At 43.6% G+C, this 16,504-nt stretch overlaps 2 protein-coding genes across 5 annotated transcripts in view; one reads left to right on the top strand and one right to left on the bottom strand.

Moving 5' to 3' along the window:
- Positions 1–3,963, top strand: part of LOC115110186 (rap guanine nucleotide exchange factor-like 1) — a 32,138-nt gene extending 28,175 nt beyond the window's left edge. For 2 of the 3 annotated variants that reach the window (XM_029635616.2, XM_029635617.2), the window contains exon 15: positions 1,777–3,963. In XM_029635616.2, the coding sequence (XP_029491476.1) occupies positions 1,777–1,901 (125 nt within the window). In that variant the 3' untranslated portion in view covers positions 1,902–3,963. Of the gene's footprint in view, positions 1–1,009 lie in introns of all 3 variants that reach the window. The other variant, XM_029635618.2, reaches the window with a different exon arrangement.
- Positions 3,964–5,906: 1,943 nt separating this feature from the next.
- On the bottom strand, positions 5,907–15,923 carry LOC115110188 (WAS/WASL-interacting protein family member 2-like). 2 transcript variants are annotated; one of them, XM_065010041.1, is made up of 8 exons: positions 15,616–15,920; positions 14,746–14,868; positions 13,437–13,569; positions 13,096–13,203; positions 11,868–12,545; positions 11,258–11,455; positions 10,754–10,855; positions 5,907–10,587 (listed from the first exon to the last, which is right to left on the bottom strand). In XM_065010041.1, the coding sequence occupies exons 2-8, from the start codon at positions 14,809–14,811 to the stop codon at positions 10,547–10,549; spliced, it is 1,326 nt and encodes a 441-aa protein (XP_064866113.1). In that variant the 5' UTR covers positions 14,812–14,868; positions 15,616–15,920; the 3' UTR covers positions 5,907–10,546. The 2 variants fall into 2 exon arrangements, with proteins under 2 accessions (XP_064866113.1, XP_029491479.2); XM_029635619.2 differs by lacking the exon at positions 5,907–10,587 and having other exon boundaries at positions 10,768–10,855; positions 11,872–12,545; positions 15,616–15,923.
- Positions 15,924–16,504: the final 581 nt, after the last annotated feature.

A 16,504-nucleotide genomic window follows, 5' to 3' on the forward strand; every position in this document is an offset into this window, starting at 1 on the left:
AGCAAGATGCTAATCTAGATATAAAAAAAAAATCTGAATGTTCCTCATGATAACACTACTGACACAGTGTGCTGGCTAATGACAAACACCACACAATGTTAAACACCACTAAAATAATTTACGGTACTGTACCTTATGTTATTTTTACTGCTATATTGATTAAAGCATTGTTGGGTTTGGAGCTCGCAAGACAGGCATTTCACTGTACTAGTGTACGTGACATTTAAAACTTGAAACATGAGACCAGAGCCTAAGCCAGGGCTGGGTTAATGTTGTTGTTGTATTTTTACTCTAGATCTAGTTACAACTTCTGTCTATTGGAGGACACGTTCAATCACCTGGTTGCCAAGGTTTAAGCTCCTTTGTGATGTAAAGAACACAAACGACACTTGACGTAACTGTGGTGTGTAGTGTAGGACCCTGAAGTTGAATAGCTTCGACCCGAAAGCAGCAAAATAGGGTTTATTAGCCCTCACTCTGGGCTTCTCAAAATGGGGTTTATTATCACTCTGAAATATTCCATAGCCTTCATTCAGGATAGTCAGAACAGTTACAGGAAGTGCTGAAACCCTTTTTTAGGGCTGTATTATATTGCACACAGTGCTATAATGAATCTGTGCTTAGATGCGTAAATCCTAGAGGGCTTAGTTACAGTGGTACAGATTACCGCTGTACCCTAATGGACTGTATGCTTCGTTGGGTGACCCAGGGGTCGCTCTTTTGAATTACCCCGTCATTTCTATTCCTCTCTTTCTCCCCATCTTTCTTTTCTCTCTCTCTCTCTCTCCTTCTGTCCGTCATCTGATTCCATTAAGCATTAAGCATAGGTTACTTCTGCTTAGCGAGCTAGAGCACACAGGGAGACGTTTAACCGTGTGTTCTCCGACAGCTATAGGCTACATTCAGGCATACACCACGTACACAAACCCATTGAACCCCCCCCCCAAAAAATAAATGGCTTCAAAATGTCCCTTTGGGCTCTGGAGTTAATGACCATCTAATCCTATAGATTGCTGCTGCTGTTGTGATGGTGGCACAGAGGAGGATAACGGCGCATCCAAGGAGGATTTTCTGAGCCCAGAATGAGAAAGGACAATCTGTGGCCATTGTTAGCCTGCCTGACAAAAAGTGTTTTGCTGTTGGTTAGAACTGAATCAAACCAGTTTCTTTGCCTGCTGTGTTGTGTGGGCTCGCCGTGAGCAGATGCTGCTGCGATCCTCATGTTAGGTCAAGTGGAAATAGTAGGGTTGTCTTTCGCCATCTGGTGGTGAGATTAGGACATTGCACGCCACAGCAGCTTCTCTGGGGGTTAAACACTACAATCTAGCGCAGGGATCATCAACTAGATTCAGCCTTGGGCCCCATTTTTTTTTTATTGAGCAAGTGGTCGGGGGGATGGAATATAATTACAAATAATATGTAGACTGCAAATTGACCAAGAATCCCAAACATATATGTTTGACTAAAATCTTACCTTGATTTGAATACAATCACGTGCCTCTGTTATGAGTGGGAATACTTGGGAAAGGGTTGCTTAATTTAAAATAACTTGGCGATGATTTTCTAGTGTTTTTTTAGTTATGTGTGTGTGTGTCTAAAAACACCAGGAAATCAGCTCCAACCTATATATTTGTGCTAAGAAATTGGGTGTGCAAATAAAAACCACCTGCATGCCAAATTTGACCCGGGGGACCCTGATCTAGGGGGTGAGTATGATTACTGCATACATTGTTTTGTTGGGGGTAACTAATGAACTGACCTCTTTCTCTTTCGTAGCTCTGGATGCAGAGCCTTCCCCCTCTCACCTCCAGACCAAGGCCTACGTTCGCCAGCTGCAGGTCATCGACAATCAGAACCTGCTCTTTGAAATGTCCTGCAAGCTAGAGCCCAAAGACATGTGAGAGAAAGTGCGAATGAGTGGGAGAGGGACGAGAAAGGGGGAGATCGCCCCCATACCCACCTTTACCCCCTTTCTCCATTGCAACTCTGCCCTCAATGGTCTCAACCCTGATTGGCTGAATCAGCTAGCCATTTTTGCTATGCTGGGTGTTTTCCTGGCTTCCTCCAGCCTCCTTCCTGGTCTGCTTGTCACGAGCCACTGCTGATTTTGTGTATAATACTCAGACTGCTGGAAACGGCTGAGAAATATGACTGGAACTCTTTTCTTTGAAGCCTTGTGCGTGTGACTTTGAGCATGTTTGTGTGAGGAGGGCACAAGGTTTCAGGACTGACTCGACTAGCAGATTGGACAGCCATTTTGTACAGAAAATGAGGATGAATGAATAATACATTTTGTTTGATTTGTTTTTGTTTCCCCAACACCAAGTCATGCTTTTGCTTTCACGTCCAAGTGAAGCCTGTCCAGTTTGCACTGCCACCAAACCCCCTTCCCCAACTGGACCTTTCTGAACTTAACCAAACCAGGATGGTTAGCCCAAATGGGGAAAGGCCGGCTTTGTTTAACTAGACCTGTTGAACTGAAGTCTTTGACATTTGACCCCCAGACAGACTGTATTCCTGCTGTTGTCCCACCTTTTCTCTTTGAAGTACTCAGACGTGAGACAATCTAACCCCGTGACCTCTATCCTAAATCTTGACCCCTCCCCTCCAGCCAATATGGGCACTTACCACCGACAGCTCAGCGGCAGCCCTCAACGAGTCAGCGACAGTTGGATAATAGAAAATATACTCCTATGCTAGTTCATACTAGTACTTCTGGGCTAAAATAAACCCAGAGTTTATACCTCTGAACAAAAGCTTCCACCGTGTCACAAGAAGACGTGGTATTTCGGGTGATGGTGGAATGAAAAGTCTCTGAACCCCATGATGTGCTGCAGGCTTATTGGTTCCCCACGTCAAAGATCTCTCATTGGTTGAGTCAGTTGTTGATTGACAGCTCTTGATAATTCCACCCTTTTGGGGGGTTCAGACTGAGGCCGCAGGTTCACCATCACAAGACAAACCCTTCTTTATGTACAGATGATGGGAGGCCAACAAAATTTGTAACAACAAAGCACTTTTGCCTGACCTCAGGGCACATTTTCAGCATGAGAATTGTTTGTGATTGTATAAAATGTTCAGTATAGTTCAGTTCAATATAATTTTTATTGCAATTTAACAAAGCCATTGTCGCAGAACTCTCAACAAAAGAACCAAGTCCCGTTTTATTCTATAGGCATGGTACCATCATCATGGCCACTTGTACTGCACCATAGTTTCTAATATGCTGATTGATGAATTTTCTCATAGAAAGTATATGGAGTTGAACAACTGGACCCAGTGACGTTGACACCACTTGTTTGCCTGCAACTCTCTCAGGATCCCTGGGTCGCGACCTTCGCGGAGGGCTGCCTGGCAATGCCTGTACGATAAAGCTGTAATGTAAATATTCTATGTGTAAATAGCTAAATAATATGGAGACTCTATTTTGTGTAAAATGCAAGGAGATTATTTAATTTGTTTTGTAAATCTGAGAACGGGTGTAAATGGAGACAGAAATGGAGTCTGTTACTGTAGTTGAGATGAATTATACAGCATATTTCTTGTGTTTTTTGTTTCGTTATTCTTAAGTGACTGGGAGGCCTGGGGTGGGGTGGGGGGGGGATCTTAACTCGCGTGGGGTTTTGTTTTTGTACAGAAGTCAGTGTTTACAGTCATCTCTCCTGAAACTCAGATGTGTCATTAGACGTAGCCCAAGGTTATATCCAAGCAGTTTTATCAAATCAACCCTTAACCCCGAGGCAATGTGTAGGTCTGAGAGACTTGGATAGGTGGTAATGTAGTAAGACCTCCACTTTGCCCTGTGATGGGCTAGCTGGAAGTATCACTATATTGCTTTGCACCGATCACTTGTTTAGGAGGTAGGGGCTAAGGGTTTGGGAGTCAATCTGCTCTTTTTACCATGGGGAGGCCCTTCACTCTGGTCTTGGATACTACGCACCTAAATAAAGCCTCTTCTGATGACACCTGTGTGCTGTTGGGTTATTCTGTCATTTTAACCTTGGCTACTGCCTATTTTCTCAATTTTCACTTAACATACAGTATTGGCTCACAGAGCTGCCACACATAGAATGATTGAGCTGTTCTTGCCATAATATGGACTTATCCCTATTTGGTAAAATACCATCTTCTATATCCCACCCCTACCTTGTCACAATACAATCGATTGTCTGAAACGCATGAAGGAGGAAAGAAATTCCACAAATTAACTTTTAACAATGCCATCCTAATTGAATGGGACACTTTTAAATGTGCCTTTAGGAGGAAATGCAATTCAGTACTAATCTTTAAAACAAAAGCAATTTAGGTCAAAAGAGTTCATATTAACAAAGGAAATGGGACTAACAGTACAGATGGATAGCAACTCTACAATAGAGGCACAGAATATGTTAGAGGAAAACCTCAAAGAAATGGACAAACTTATTCAAGAGGGAGGAGGGGGGGTTAATATTGTATGGATGTTTTTCTATTAATGTAAAATGAACATCTGTACAGAAAGACTCATGTGAAGCCAAATTAGAGAGGAGGAACTTGATGCAATTAAAGCCTTGAAGTCTGGGAAAACTCCAGGGATGGATGGCATAGCAGTTGAGATATACCAAACCTTTTTTGATGTACTCAGTGAACCGTTATTAGTATGTTTTAATCTACCGTTTTTATAGAAGTGGTTATCAGATACTTAACAAGGTAGTCTGATTTCATTACTACTGAAACAGGACCCAAGTGGTAAAAATAAAGATGCAGTCCATTGAAAAAGAATCGAGGCCCCTTACACTTCAGTGTTATGATGCAAAAATGTCAAAATGCATAGTACATATAATTAATCCTAATCAGACAGTTTTTTTTTTACATGGACGAAAGATTGGAGATAATATAAGCACTGACTTTGAAAAGGCTTTTGATAATGTACGACTGGAATTTGTTTAGAAACGCCTGGAACATCAATTTGAGAATTTCTTACACAATGGTTAAAGTTATGTACAGTACCGGTCAACATACATTCCAGTGTTTTTGTTTATTTTGACTATTTTCTTCATTGTAGAATAATAGTGAAGACGTAAACTATGAAATAACACATGGAACCATGTAGTAACCAAAAAAAAGTGTTAAATCAAAATATATTTGAGATTCTTCAAAGTAGGCACCCTTTGCCTTGACAGCTTTGCACCCTCTTGGCATTCTCTCAACCAGCTTCATGATGTAGTTACCTGCCATGCATTTCAATTAACAGGTGTGCCTTGTTAAAAGTTCATTTGTGGAATTTCTTTCCTTCTCAATGCATTTGAGCCAATCAGTTGTGTTGTGACAAGGTAGGGGTGGTATTTCGAAGAATGGTATTTTACCAAACATGACTTAGTCCATATTATGGCAAGAACGGCTCAAATAAGCAAAGAGAAACAGTCCGTCAATGCAGAATATTAAGAACTTTGAAAGTTTCTTCAAGTGCAGTCGCAAAAACCATCAAGCGCTATGATGAGCGCTGCAGAGGATAAGTTCATTAGTTAACTGCACCTCAGATTGCAGCCCAAATAAATGCTTTCCAGAGTTCAAGTCACAGACACAACATCAACTGTTCAGAGGAGACTGCGTGAATCAGGCCTTCATGGTTGAAATGCTGAAAAGAAACCACTATTAAAAGGACACCAATAAGAAGAGACTTGCTTGGGCCAAGAAACACAAGCAATGGACATTAGACCGGTGGAAATCTGTCCTTTGGTTTGATGAGTCCAAATTTTAGATTTTTGGTTCCAACCGCCGTGTCTTCGTGCGACGCAGAGTAGGTGAACGGACGATCTCCGCATGTGTGGTTCCCACCGTGAAGCATGGAAGAGGAGGTGTGGGTGTGCTTCGCTGGTGACACTGACACTCTCCAAAATATTACTATTTTTAAAATAAACTGTAGAAAGTTGGTTGTAATTTCAGTTTAATCCAAGAGAAAAGACCGAACAAATAATAAACCATTATGGCTAAACACAAATATACTAATTGCATGGAGTTGTCACACGTGCATCTAACAAAATTATATGGAAATGTCTGCTCTACCCAAAATTACAACCAACTAATTGCAGCATTATTGCAAAAATTGAAGAGGCAGGTGGAACTGGGAAAAAGAAAGGAACTTGTCTGTCGGCCCTGCATTAAAGACCAAAATCGGTTAAAGGAAATTGTGCCAAATAAAAAGTTTAATATAAGAAATCAAAAAAGTGACAACTGTGTCATATAGATGGCAAAATAATTGGGAAGAGATTTGATGTACCGATTCTATGGCACATGGTTAGAGTTTATACACAAAAAGATTCAAAACTTGAATTTTTCAATTTAAATTATACATTTTTGCAACCAATACGATGTTATATACAGTGCACTAGGAAAGTAATTCAGACCTCTTAACTTTTTACACATTTTGTTACATTACAGCCTTTTTAAAATAAGGATTTAACCTAACAAAATGTGTAAAAAAAGTCCAGGGGTCTGAATACTTTAAAATGCACTGTATATGGGGAATACATCCCAGCTCTGCAGATTTACTGTTATGTCCATATGTAGCTTGTTTCTGGATGCAGGTTACAGGAATAACTGATGCAGGTAACTCTGCAAATAGCACTGAATTGAAAAGTCATAGTCAATCGATCAATAATATAATACTTTTAGCCCCCCCAAATTGTTTAATTTACAATCTGTAGAAACTATGAGAAAGGTTCAGAACTTTTGTGAAACATCACAGTTGAAAAACATAGAAATCAAAACTGGATGGTGTTAAGAGAGGGGTTGAAGGGTGGGACTAAAAACAACAAGATAACTATTGTAAAAATGCATTGTGTCCGTAAATTGTATATACACTACATGACCAAAAGTATGTAGACACCAGCTCGTTGAACATCACATTCCAAAATCATGGGCATTAATATGAAGTTGGGCCTCCTTTGCTGCTATAACAGCCTCTACTCTTCTGGGAAGACTTTCCATAAGATGTTGGTATAGTGCGTTGGGGACTTGCTTCCATTTAGCCACAAGAGCATTACTGAGGTCGGGCGCTGATGTTGGGTGATTAGGCTTGGCTCGCAGACAACGTTCCAATTGAGCCCAAAGGTGTTCAATGGGGTTGAGGTCAGGGCTCTGTGCAGGCCAGCCACGTTCTTCCACACCGATCTCGACAAACCATTTCTGTATGGACCTCGCGGGGGCATTGTCATGCTGAAACAGTAAAGGGCCTTCCCCAAACTGTGGCCACAAAGTTGGAAGCACAGCAGTAAGATTTCCCTTCACTGGAACTAAGGGGCCTAGCCCAATCCATGAAAAACAGCCCCAGAGCATTATTCCTCCTCCACCAAACTTTACAGTTGGCTCTATGCATTACTCCAGAGAACACGTTTCCACTGCTCCAGAGTCCACTGGCGGCGAGCTTTATACCACTCCAGCCGACACTTGGCATTGCGCATGGTGATCTTAGGCTTGTGTGAGGCTGCTCAGCAATGGAAACACATTTCATTAAGTTCCCGACAGACAATTCTTGTGCTGACATTGCTTCCAGAGGCAGTTTGGAACCCGGTAGTGAGTGTTGCAACCGAGTATAGACTATTTTTATGTGCTTCAGCAATCAGCGATCCCATTCTGTGAGCTTGTGTGGCCTACCACTTTGTTGGTAAGCCATTGTTGCTCCTATAAGTTTCCACTTCACAATAAACAGCACTTACAGTTGACCGGGGCAGCTCCAGCATGGCAGAAATTTGACAAACTAACTTGTTGGAAAGGTGGCATCCAATGACTGTGCCACGTTGAAAGTCAATGTTTGTCTATGGAGAGTGCATGGCGGTGAGCTCGATTTTAGACACCTGTCAGCAACAGGTATAGCTGAAATAGCCAAATCCACTCATTTGAAGTGGTGTCCACATACTTGTGTATAAGATAAGTGTTGTTGTCCATTAGTTTACTCCAATTAGGGTAACAAAGGAAAATATATATATATTTTTTTTAATGGATGCAGGCAATTACATTGTAGCTTCCATCAATCCATCTACCCCCTAAAATAAAATCAATATGTCATTTTGTAATGTGGATGAACTATCCCTTTAACCAAAACCTGTGGCACATTATTACATAACGTCACTAATAAAAGATGACAATGGACTGGACAGAGACAGGAAAAGTAGACTTTTTTTCCTTCTCCATCACTGACATTTGAATTGAATTGGTACAACATGTCTGACGCAGAAGGGTGACATGTACAGAAGGAACCAGGGCCTGGATTAAGCTAAGTATGAAAGTATGAAATGGGGGATGAGAAGAAGACACGAACAAGGAGGTTCTCTCAATGTGAGTACATACCGCTCCTGTTGAATGGCCACACAGGCCCTCTGTGACACAGAGAGGGAATATCTAAAGGGGGACTGACTAACAGTTTGTCGCTGGATTCTGACAAAAGCCTGCCGTTATCCATCCCAGTTTTATTCACTATATTACAAGCTTTATACATATTAAAAGTAGAACCATAACCATGACTACCGTATAACCCATATGAGGTGTATAAACTTAGATTAGCTTTGTTTTTTTTGGTGTTTTTAATTTGTTTTTTTACAAATCCTGAATTGAATAATAAGGCAAAAGACCAGTAAATGGTTGAAATAAAAAGTGAATAGTGAGTGACAGTTTAAGGGGGTTCGGTCACGGTGCAGGGCCGTTTTAAAATAAGGAACAAGACTAACCCCACACAACACATAAACAATAGGAACAAAATGACAGGTACCAGCCTTAAAGGTGCACCTCCCTGTGTAACAACGTGCATTTGTTTCAGGCTTGTGGTCACAAGTGCATTAAGCAAAGAAATGTAAGGACTACATTAGATTTTTTTCTTTCAAAAGACAGAAGGTAGACAACTATGATTGAGTTGAACAACATGGCCGTTGTCATTGGTTTGTCCATTCGACCCTCAGCAGAAGATCTCAAAATTGTTACACAGACAGACATACAGGTCTGTACTGCCCTCTCGCTCAACATTGGCCAAATCCATAATAAAACTTTGTATGTTTAAAAAAAATATAAAGACAAATTGAAGGGGTACTGCATCACAAGCATATACTGTAGGTCCCATGTCTCTTTATGGAAAATCATCAAATACTGCCACCACGTGGCTTTTGTGGGTATCAACAAACCTTATCCTGCTGAGTTCCAGGAAAAGGTTTGTATTTGCAAGCATACATTTACTTTCCCCTCAACATAATTTCTCTCTATCAATTTTGAACAATAAACGCTTGGATTGCTTCCGACTCGTTGCCTGGGTTCGGGTTGAGTATTTTAGTGTCAATGTACTGGTTCAGCATCCTGTAGCATGCAATGCATTTGAAAGGCTCGGTCATTAAAACTAGTGAGGGTTGTAGTGTTCGTATGAGTTAGTTGTCGTGAAATGGTTTCAGTGGCCCAGACTAGTGTTAGAAGGCATAATAACTTTCTGCTGTGCATTTAGGACAACTAACAAGATCACCCTCATGCATTTTTCAAGACAGATAAGCTGAAAAGAAAGACAACATGCATCTATCTGGTTTGTCTTTTCTTCTGCGTAGAGGAAGGGAGGGAGAGATTGCTGCAAGATCCCATACATGTGCATCATCATTCTAAACAGGAAGACTTTTTCACAAACCAACGATCGCCACTGTCACAGGTGTTGATTACTGACAACAATCACAGAGAACATATGAAACTATTGCTTTGATCAGTCCATTCCAGCATTCATAAAGGAAAAGGGAAACCACGACAGTCTTGCAGCAGGGAGAAAGGATGTGGGGGGGGTATGTGCTGTTCCCAGTTCAGGTCCGACTCAGTTGGCACTTTTGGAGAGAATCTCTTATCTAATAATGCCTTTCCAATATCATCTTCGTCATCTCCAGTTCTCTGTTCCACAAACCGTATACCTGAGAGAACTTTCAAACAGTAGCAGTTCCCTACATCAGCAAGGGGTGCAGTGGCCCAAAAAAAGTCAATCACCTTCTGACACTTAGAGCCAGGCTGTACAGTCACTGGTGTCACTCCCGTTTCATGGTGATGTGGGCTCTCACAGTGCATATACTCTGATGACGTGGAGAACATTTTATTTTCTCCATTTTGACAATCGCAACAGTCTGTGTGGTATGGGAGTGAATGTCTTTCATACCTGTGTCAAAGTGTTCCCCGCCCACACACACACACACACACACACACACACACACACACACGCCTGGAAACACCATCAATGGGTAAGTAATGCCTTTGTGACAAACCAGGGCAAGTTCACCCGCGCGGACACAGGCTGGGAATGGCATAAGTAAGCTGCCAACTCCACCTTCAAAATGGAGCATGACTGCCATTGCATAAATTCCTGGGCTATTCTCAAGGGCGAGCGTGTGAGTGAATGGTTATGGAGCTTAAGTGAAATGGAATGTTATCGAATGAGAAGCATGTCGGTATATGTTATATGCTGTAGGTTCTATGTGAGAAAGTAGTGTGTGTGTGTGTGTGTGTGTGTATATATAACCCTTGTCTCCTGTACAGTAGAAGTGAAGTGGTCTCACAGTGTTCACCTTCCCACAGGCGGTGCAGGAGGAGCTCCCCTCATCACTGCCAAAGACACCGTCAAAACAATAAAAAGCTGTTACAATAAACTACAGGCCTATGGGAAAATATTACTATTCCTTTCATGTAAACATTTGTTGTACTCTGCACCAGAACATGTGTGTATAGTATTTATTGGCATATTGTGTCACACTGATAAGTGAGCCCTCACCTCTGTTGGCTTTGCTGGGGTAGATCTTGGTGAAGTGCCGGTACTCCTCTGGAGCAGGGAAGTCATCCAGAGGGTGGAAAGAATACTTGGACTCAAAGTCATCTGTAGGGAGAGAAGGTTAGGAAGATGACCATTCAGGTCAGGGTTGGTGGTCAAGGCCATTGAAGGTCAAGAGGGAGGAGAGGATGGAAAGAACAGTAGGGAACAGTGTGAAGTGATGGTAGTTCAAACCTCTCTTTTGTACTGATCAAAGTCATCCAGCCGAAGGAGCCAATAATTGTTTTTATTATATAACAAATAAAATACAGCCAGTTTACCCTTCACCCAACTCAAATGTATAGTTTCCCCATCACTTTTACAGATTCAATACTTACTAGGACTGCAACATTTTATACATTCCAAAAGACTCCGAAGTAGATTGACTAACAAAATGAGAGGTGGTTGTTAATGTAGAGGGAACCCGAATTTGAGGTCAGGTGATGCAGTATGAGGAAGACGACTCACCTACGAAGGAGCGGGAAATGGAGGTGTGTCCATTGCGGATAGGTGGGGGAGGGGGCGGGGGTCCGGCAGGGGTACGGGAGGGAGGAGGGGGGGGCTTGCCACGGCTATGAGGTTCTGAGGGGCTACCTCTGTAGGGGGGTGGTGGAGGGGGAGCATCGCGACCACCGTTTCGTTGAGTCGACCCAGGCGGGGGTGGAGCTGTACAGACAAACGATATGGTCATTAAGGAATAACAGAGCAGCTACACTGGCTAACCATCAGTCACTACAATACAACAGCAAGACAGGAACGCTAGAAAAACACTGTAGGCCTGTCATGACATGCCACCATACTGACTGTAGTGCTACGCCTTGCCACAGCTTTTTCCACACTCATTTAATTTCTACACTAATAAACAAATCACCTCTCCTCGCTTGCCTCACATAATGATAGGTGATTGACAAGAGGAGATAGAGGTTAAAAAACAAATATAGTGCGACACAGCACAGTGAGAATGTGACCGAATTATGTAACTGAACTATGCATAACACAAACAGTAGAACGCATTAAAGTTGGCCCTAACCCACAGCTCCATTACAGGTAGAGGAACAAGGAGAGCACTAGTAGGAACATACCTGCCCCTCTGCCGGGGGCTCACGGACTGGAGGGGGGGGGCGTCCGCCTGGCGGGGAGGGGGAGGGTGGCGGGGGTGGAGCTTGCCCCCGGGTTGGAGTGAGTCCAGGTCCGGGCGACGGCTTCTTGCTGAGGGAGTTGTGTCTCTGAGGTAGCTCCGGGGCGGCTTCGTTAACTGGGCTGGAGGGGCCGTTGGTCATGGGCTGGCGGTACGGGGGAGGAGGTGGACCCAGAGAGGAGGAAGAGGAGGAAGCTGAGGAGCCCCCTGACGTCGGGGGCCGCCGGTTGATGTTGGGAGAAGGAGGCAGAGGGGCACTGTTGCGGGCCGGCACCGGGGAAGTCCCCCTCTGTCCTGGCGTGGGAGGGAGGGGCTTCTCCCGGTTGTAGGAGGGGGCGGGTGGTGGCACCTTCTGAGTCGGTGCAGGGGGTGCATTACCCCGGCGAGAAAAAGGGGGAGGAGGTGGAGGGGCGGAGGAGCTGTGCTTCATGCCACTGTTTGGGCTGCCTCCGCTGAGGGGGCGGGAGAGGTCGGGGAGGGAGGGCCTCTGGGATCGGGAGTGCTCCGGGGGAGAGGCCTGCTGGGCTGAGCATTCTGTGCTGTCATGGCGAACAGGAGGACGAGGAGCAGCGGGGCGCGTGCCAGGAGGCGTCAGGGATGACCTGCCAACCGAACCATCTGCACCATAAAAATGTCACGTCATGTCATCAGCAATTTATATGAAGATGAATTTATACATGAACAGAGAAACATGAGGACATGTCTCAGTGCAGAGTTACAACAGAACGGTAGTGTATTATTAGGTTATTTTAGTCATCATAATCCATTTTCTAATATTTTCTCCTTGACAGATGGTAAGGCACTGCCCTTCATATGATGAAATCTAAGACCAATGCAGACGTGCAGGTTAGGGAACTCATTATTGTGAATCAGCAAATCTCCTTCAGCAGTGCCCTATGACAACACTGAAACCTGACGGCCTGTTCTACCTACACAGTCAAAAACCAGTGCTCATTGTTTTTTTTCCCCCCCCCACCTATTGCAATCGTGCTTTGACGAACTAGCTTGCTCTCAAACTTGCCAGCAATAAATATAATGGAAGGGAATTAAATTGCTGTTCTAAACCCTCCCCCCAATATAAGTTTGACGGACAAATCCTTCAGCGGTCCAGATTTTTTGGAGAAATATTTGTAAGTGACACCATAGCAGTTAGGATATAAATACTTGCCTCCGACTGGTCGTAATTTAGGCACACCTGCCTGGAAAAGCCCTCCCATTGGCTGAATGGCCCCTGACGAGCCTCCTCCACTACTACCACCACCACCTCCTTTAGGCTCTGGACAGGGTTAAATTACATACATTACAATAGTAACCTATTATATGCATAATTACCCTCATGGTCTCCCATTTCACTCCTGCGAAATAAACCTTGACCCCCAGTGAGTGTGCTTCACTAGCCTCATCAGTTCTGTGCGTCTTACTTCCATCCAATCAGATTAGTCAGTAAAACACTACCAGAATAGTAGATCTGAGACACCAGGGTGAACCTTAGTGGTGCTGTGGCCTTACTTTCTAAGATAGGTGCGCTCCTGTCATTGACCACGCCGACCTTCTTCAGCTTGGCCCCTTTGTGGATGTCACCGAGCAGGGCTCCTCTGCCTTTGGCCTCATCTCGATTGAGCTTGGGTGGGGTGGTGTTGCCCTGCGAAGGAAGGAAGGAAGGAAGGAAAGAGAAGAGAGAGAGTCCTTTACTTAGCTCACCACAGCACACTTTATGCTACCGGAGAACAGACTTGAGTACATAACCTCATTTCTCGTGGACAGACAACATGAACGGTACAGTAGATCTGTTATGATACAACGGGATGCGTGAGATAAAGAGACTCATTAGATCGGGTGCTTTGGACAAGTCACGATTTCACAGGCGTCATTCAAATTTGGGACTTGCCCGTAACTAACCGAGATCATACATAGCCTGACAGGTAGCAGCTTGCAGAAAGCCACGTCACAGTTGGTGCAAGGGAATTAGCCGGGTAGAACGTGTTCTTGATAGGGGCTACAGCACAATTCATTTGAATAAGATTACCATTTCGTGAGTCCTTCACATCAAGTCCATTAATTAGTTTTCCATTGCATAAATCCATAGCGTTATGCATCCCTGTCTGCGTTGGCCTGGTTGGTCCACTGCTCATTATGTGAATTAGATGTTGAGGATGATTACTCGAGCGAGCAGCGCTAATCACTTGACTAAACCAGAAGGGCTCTGCGTACATCACAAATGGCACCCTATTTCTTATATAGTGTACTACTTTTGACCAGAGTCCTATGGGCCCTGGTCAAAAGCAGTGCACTATAAAAAGGGAATAGGGTGCCATTTGTGACACAACCTCTGATTGGGCTTGGCAGGGAGAGGATAGCACGCACAACCACAGGCCACGAGAACAGCTTTTTTTCTGATTTCAGTAGTGCTCTCCGCACAAGGTGAAACAAATTCAGCTTCACAACACCAGTGAATATAAATCCCTTTGAAAAAGGGACCTACGAGTTGTCAAGTTGGTTGGACAAATAATTCATATGAACTACACTGGAGCTAGGCCTACATCATGGTTTGGAGCTAGGCCTACATCATGGTTTGGAGCTAGGCCTACATCATGGTTTGGAGCTAGGCCTACATCATGGTTTGGAGCTAGGCCTACATCATGGTTTGGAGCTAGGCCTACATCATGGTTTGGAGCTAGGCCTACATCATGGCTCAAACCCATTAAATATGTCCCTATCATAGGTTTGATTGATACAGTTCTCTCTTAGACCCACACAGTTGCAGAGGAAACATTTTTTGCATCCAGGTGACACCTTCCATGCTTCAATACGTTCTTACCTGGCTGAAGATGGGGGGTGGAGGGGGGCCTCCAGGGGGTGGAGGGGGAGGGGGAGGAATCGGCATCTTGACCCACTGAAGTCTTGTGGATGGCCTGGGTTCTCAGATACAAACTGTCACCACCTGCAATAACGCATTAAAACATGTTTCAGAGTCATCCAGTGACATTTCAGTCTCATCCATTGCTAATGTTATCAAGCATGATTTTGTCAACTAGGACAGTTAGCTAAGTAGAGGTGGTCCCCTAATATATTTTAAACCAGATAACCTTCTGGGCTCATGTGACATTGTTATTGATGACGTCTTCATTTCATTTGCAAGTTGGCCTATCTAGCTCGCAGATATCTAACGTTTGGTCAGTGCTGCTGTGGAATGTAAATGAGCCGACTGTAGATAGCGTTAAGTAATCCAATAGTGTGAAATCTCCAAATAAACCTGGTCATCGGTAGCTAGGTCAGATTAGCCAATAGTTAGCGTAACAATTAGTTGACTAACGCTAGGTAAGTTAGCAAGCTGACAAACTAACGTTAACTAGTTAACCAATTAACATACAAACTTGAAGCCATCGCGGCGGCCCTGCTGCAAAAGGATAACTAGCTAGCTCCATACACAACAGCTCAACTAGCTAGCATCTTGTAATAAAGCATGGCTACGATACATCCTAACTAAACGTAACGTTAGCTATGAATCTCAGCTATATAAGTTGCATACATGGCGCGAGCTCATCATGGCTATTATGTTCGGCTAATGTGTTAATGGCTGTCATATTAGCTAACGACAGGATCTGTAGCGAGCTAGCTGGGTTAACCTGCCAGAGTTGGCAACCCTTGCAAGTTAGCTTAATCAGGCTAGCTAGAGTGCTTCACTTACTTGAGTTTCTTAGCAGCCCAGTCGTTTGATATTTGACGTTTTAACTCATATTTGTTTCTTCGTTCTCGGTAGTTCCTTCATCTCAAGTGTATTATACATTTAAAGCTGGCCATTGCTATTTCACTCCTGCATTCACTCTCACAGCCTTCACTTGCAGCACAGATTTGCTGAAGCAATGAAGATGGAAGTGTGCAGATGGAAAAATGTACACTGCAGTGTACCAGAGATGGTAAAGAAAGCGAGACACCCCACTCCCTAATTTATTCGGGGCGGAGCCACTCTGGTCTACCTATTGCCCCCGCCCTGCGGAAACGAAATATCTGCGGAGCAGGGAGGGGACAATAAAGGCACCAACGAGTGGATCCAGGAAGTGAATTCCCAATGCAATCACCCGTTGTGATAATAAATATTAGCGACAGCAATATTACCAAAGATGTTCTACTAAGATATACCACATCCTGTCGAAAACAAATCCTGTCGTTTCCAATGGGAGGAAAATGAGCCGAGTATGTGGGATCAAGTGTCGAGATGGGTTTTTCAAAGTCGCGTTGATTTGGTCTATCAGATGTCAGTCAGATGGCTTCGTGGCGTCAATAAAATACAGCGTCATCATATTCAAATGCAGACGATCAAATCAAAGTTATTTGTCACGTGCGCCGAATACAACAGGTACTGTGAAATGCTTACTTACAGGCTCTAACCAACAGTGCAAAAATGTATTAGTTACACAATAGGTAAATAAAGAAATAAAAACAACAGTCAAAAATAACAGTGGCGTTTTGGAGAAGAAGGACTTCAACACTTGAGTTTTGCTTCGATGTAATTATGATGTTGATAAAATCCCAGTAAAATTGGCCACATTCCATAAGCAGGCCGTTTTAGCTTGGAT

This window comes from Oncorhynchus nerka, linkage group LG26 (assembly GCF_034236695.1).
Source record: "Oncorhynchus nerka isolate Pitt River linkage group LG26, Oner_Uvic_2.0, whole genome shotgun sequence".
NCBI lineage: Eukaryota > Metazoa > Chordata > Actinopteri > Salmoniformes > Salmonidae > Oncorhynchus > Oncorhynchus nerka.

Coding starts and splice junctions, on each gene's coding strand:
- LOC115110188 (XM_065010041.1), bottom strand. CDS start 14,811: ATGCCGATTCCTCCCCCTCCCCCTCCACCCCCTGGAGGCCCCCCTCCA. Junction 12,546..13,095: donor TAAATTACGACCAGTCGGAG/GCAAGTATTTAT, acceptor TTTATGGTGCAG/ATGGTTCGGTTGGCAGGTCA. Junction 10,588..10,753: donor CCCCAGCAAAGCCAACAGAG/GTGAGGGCTCAC, acceptor TGTCTTTGGCAG/TGATGAGGGGAGCTCCTCCT.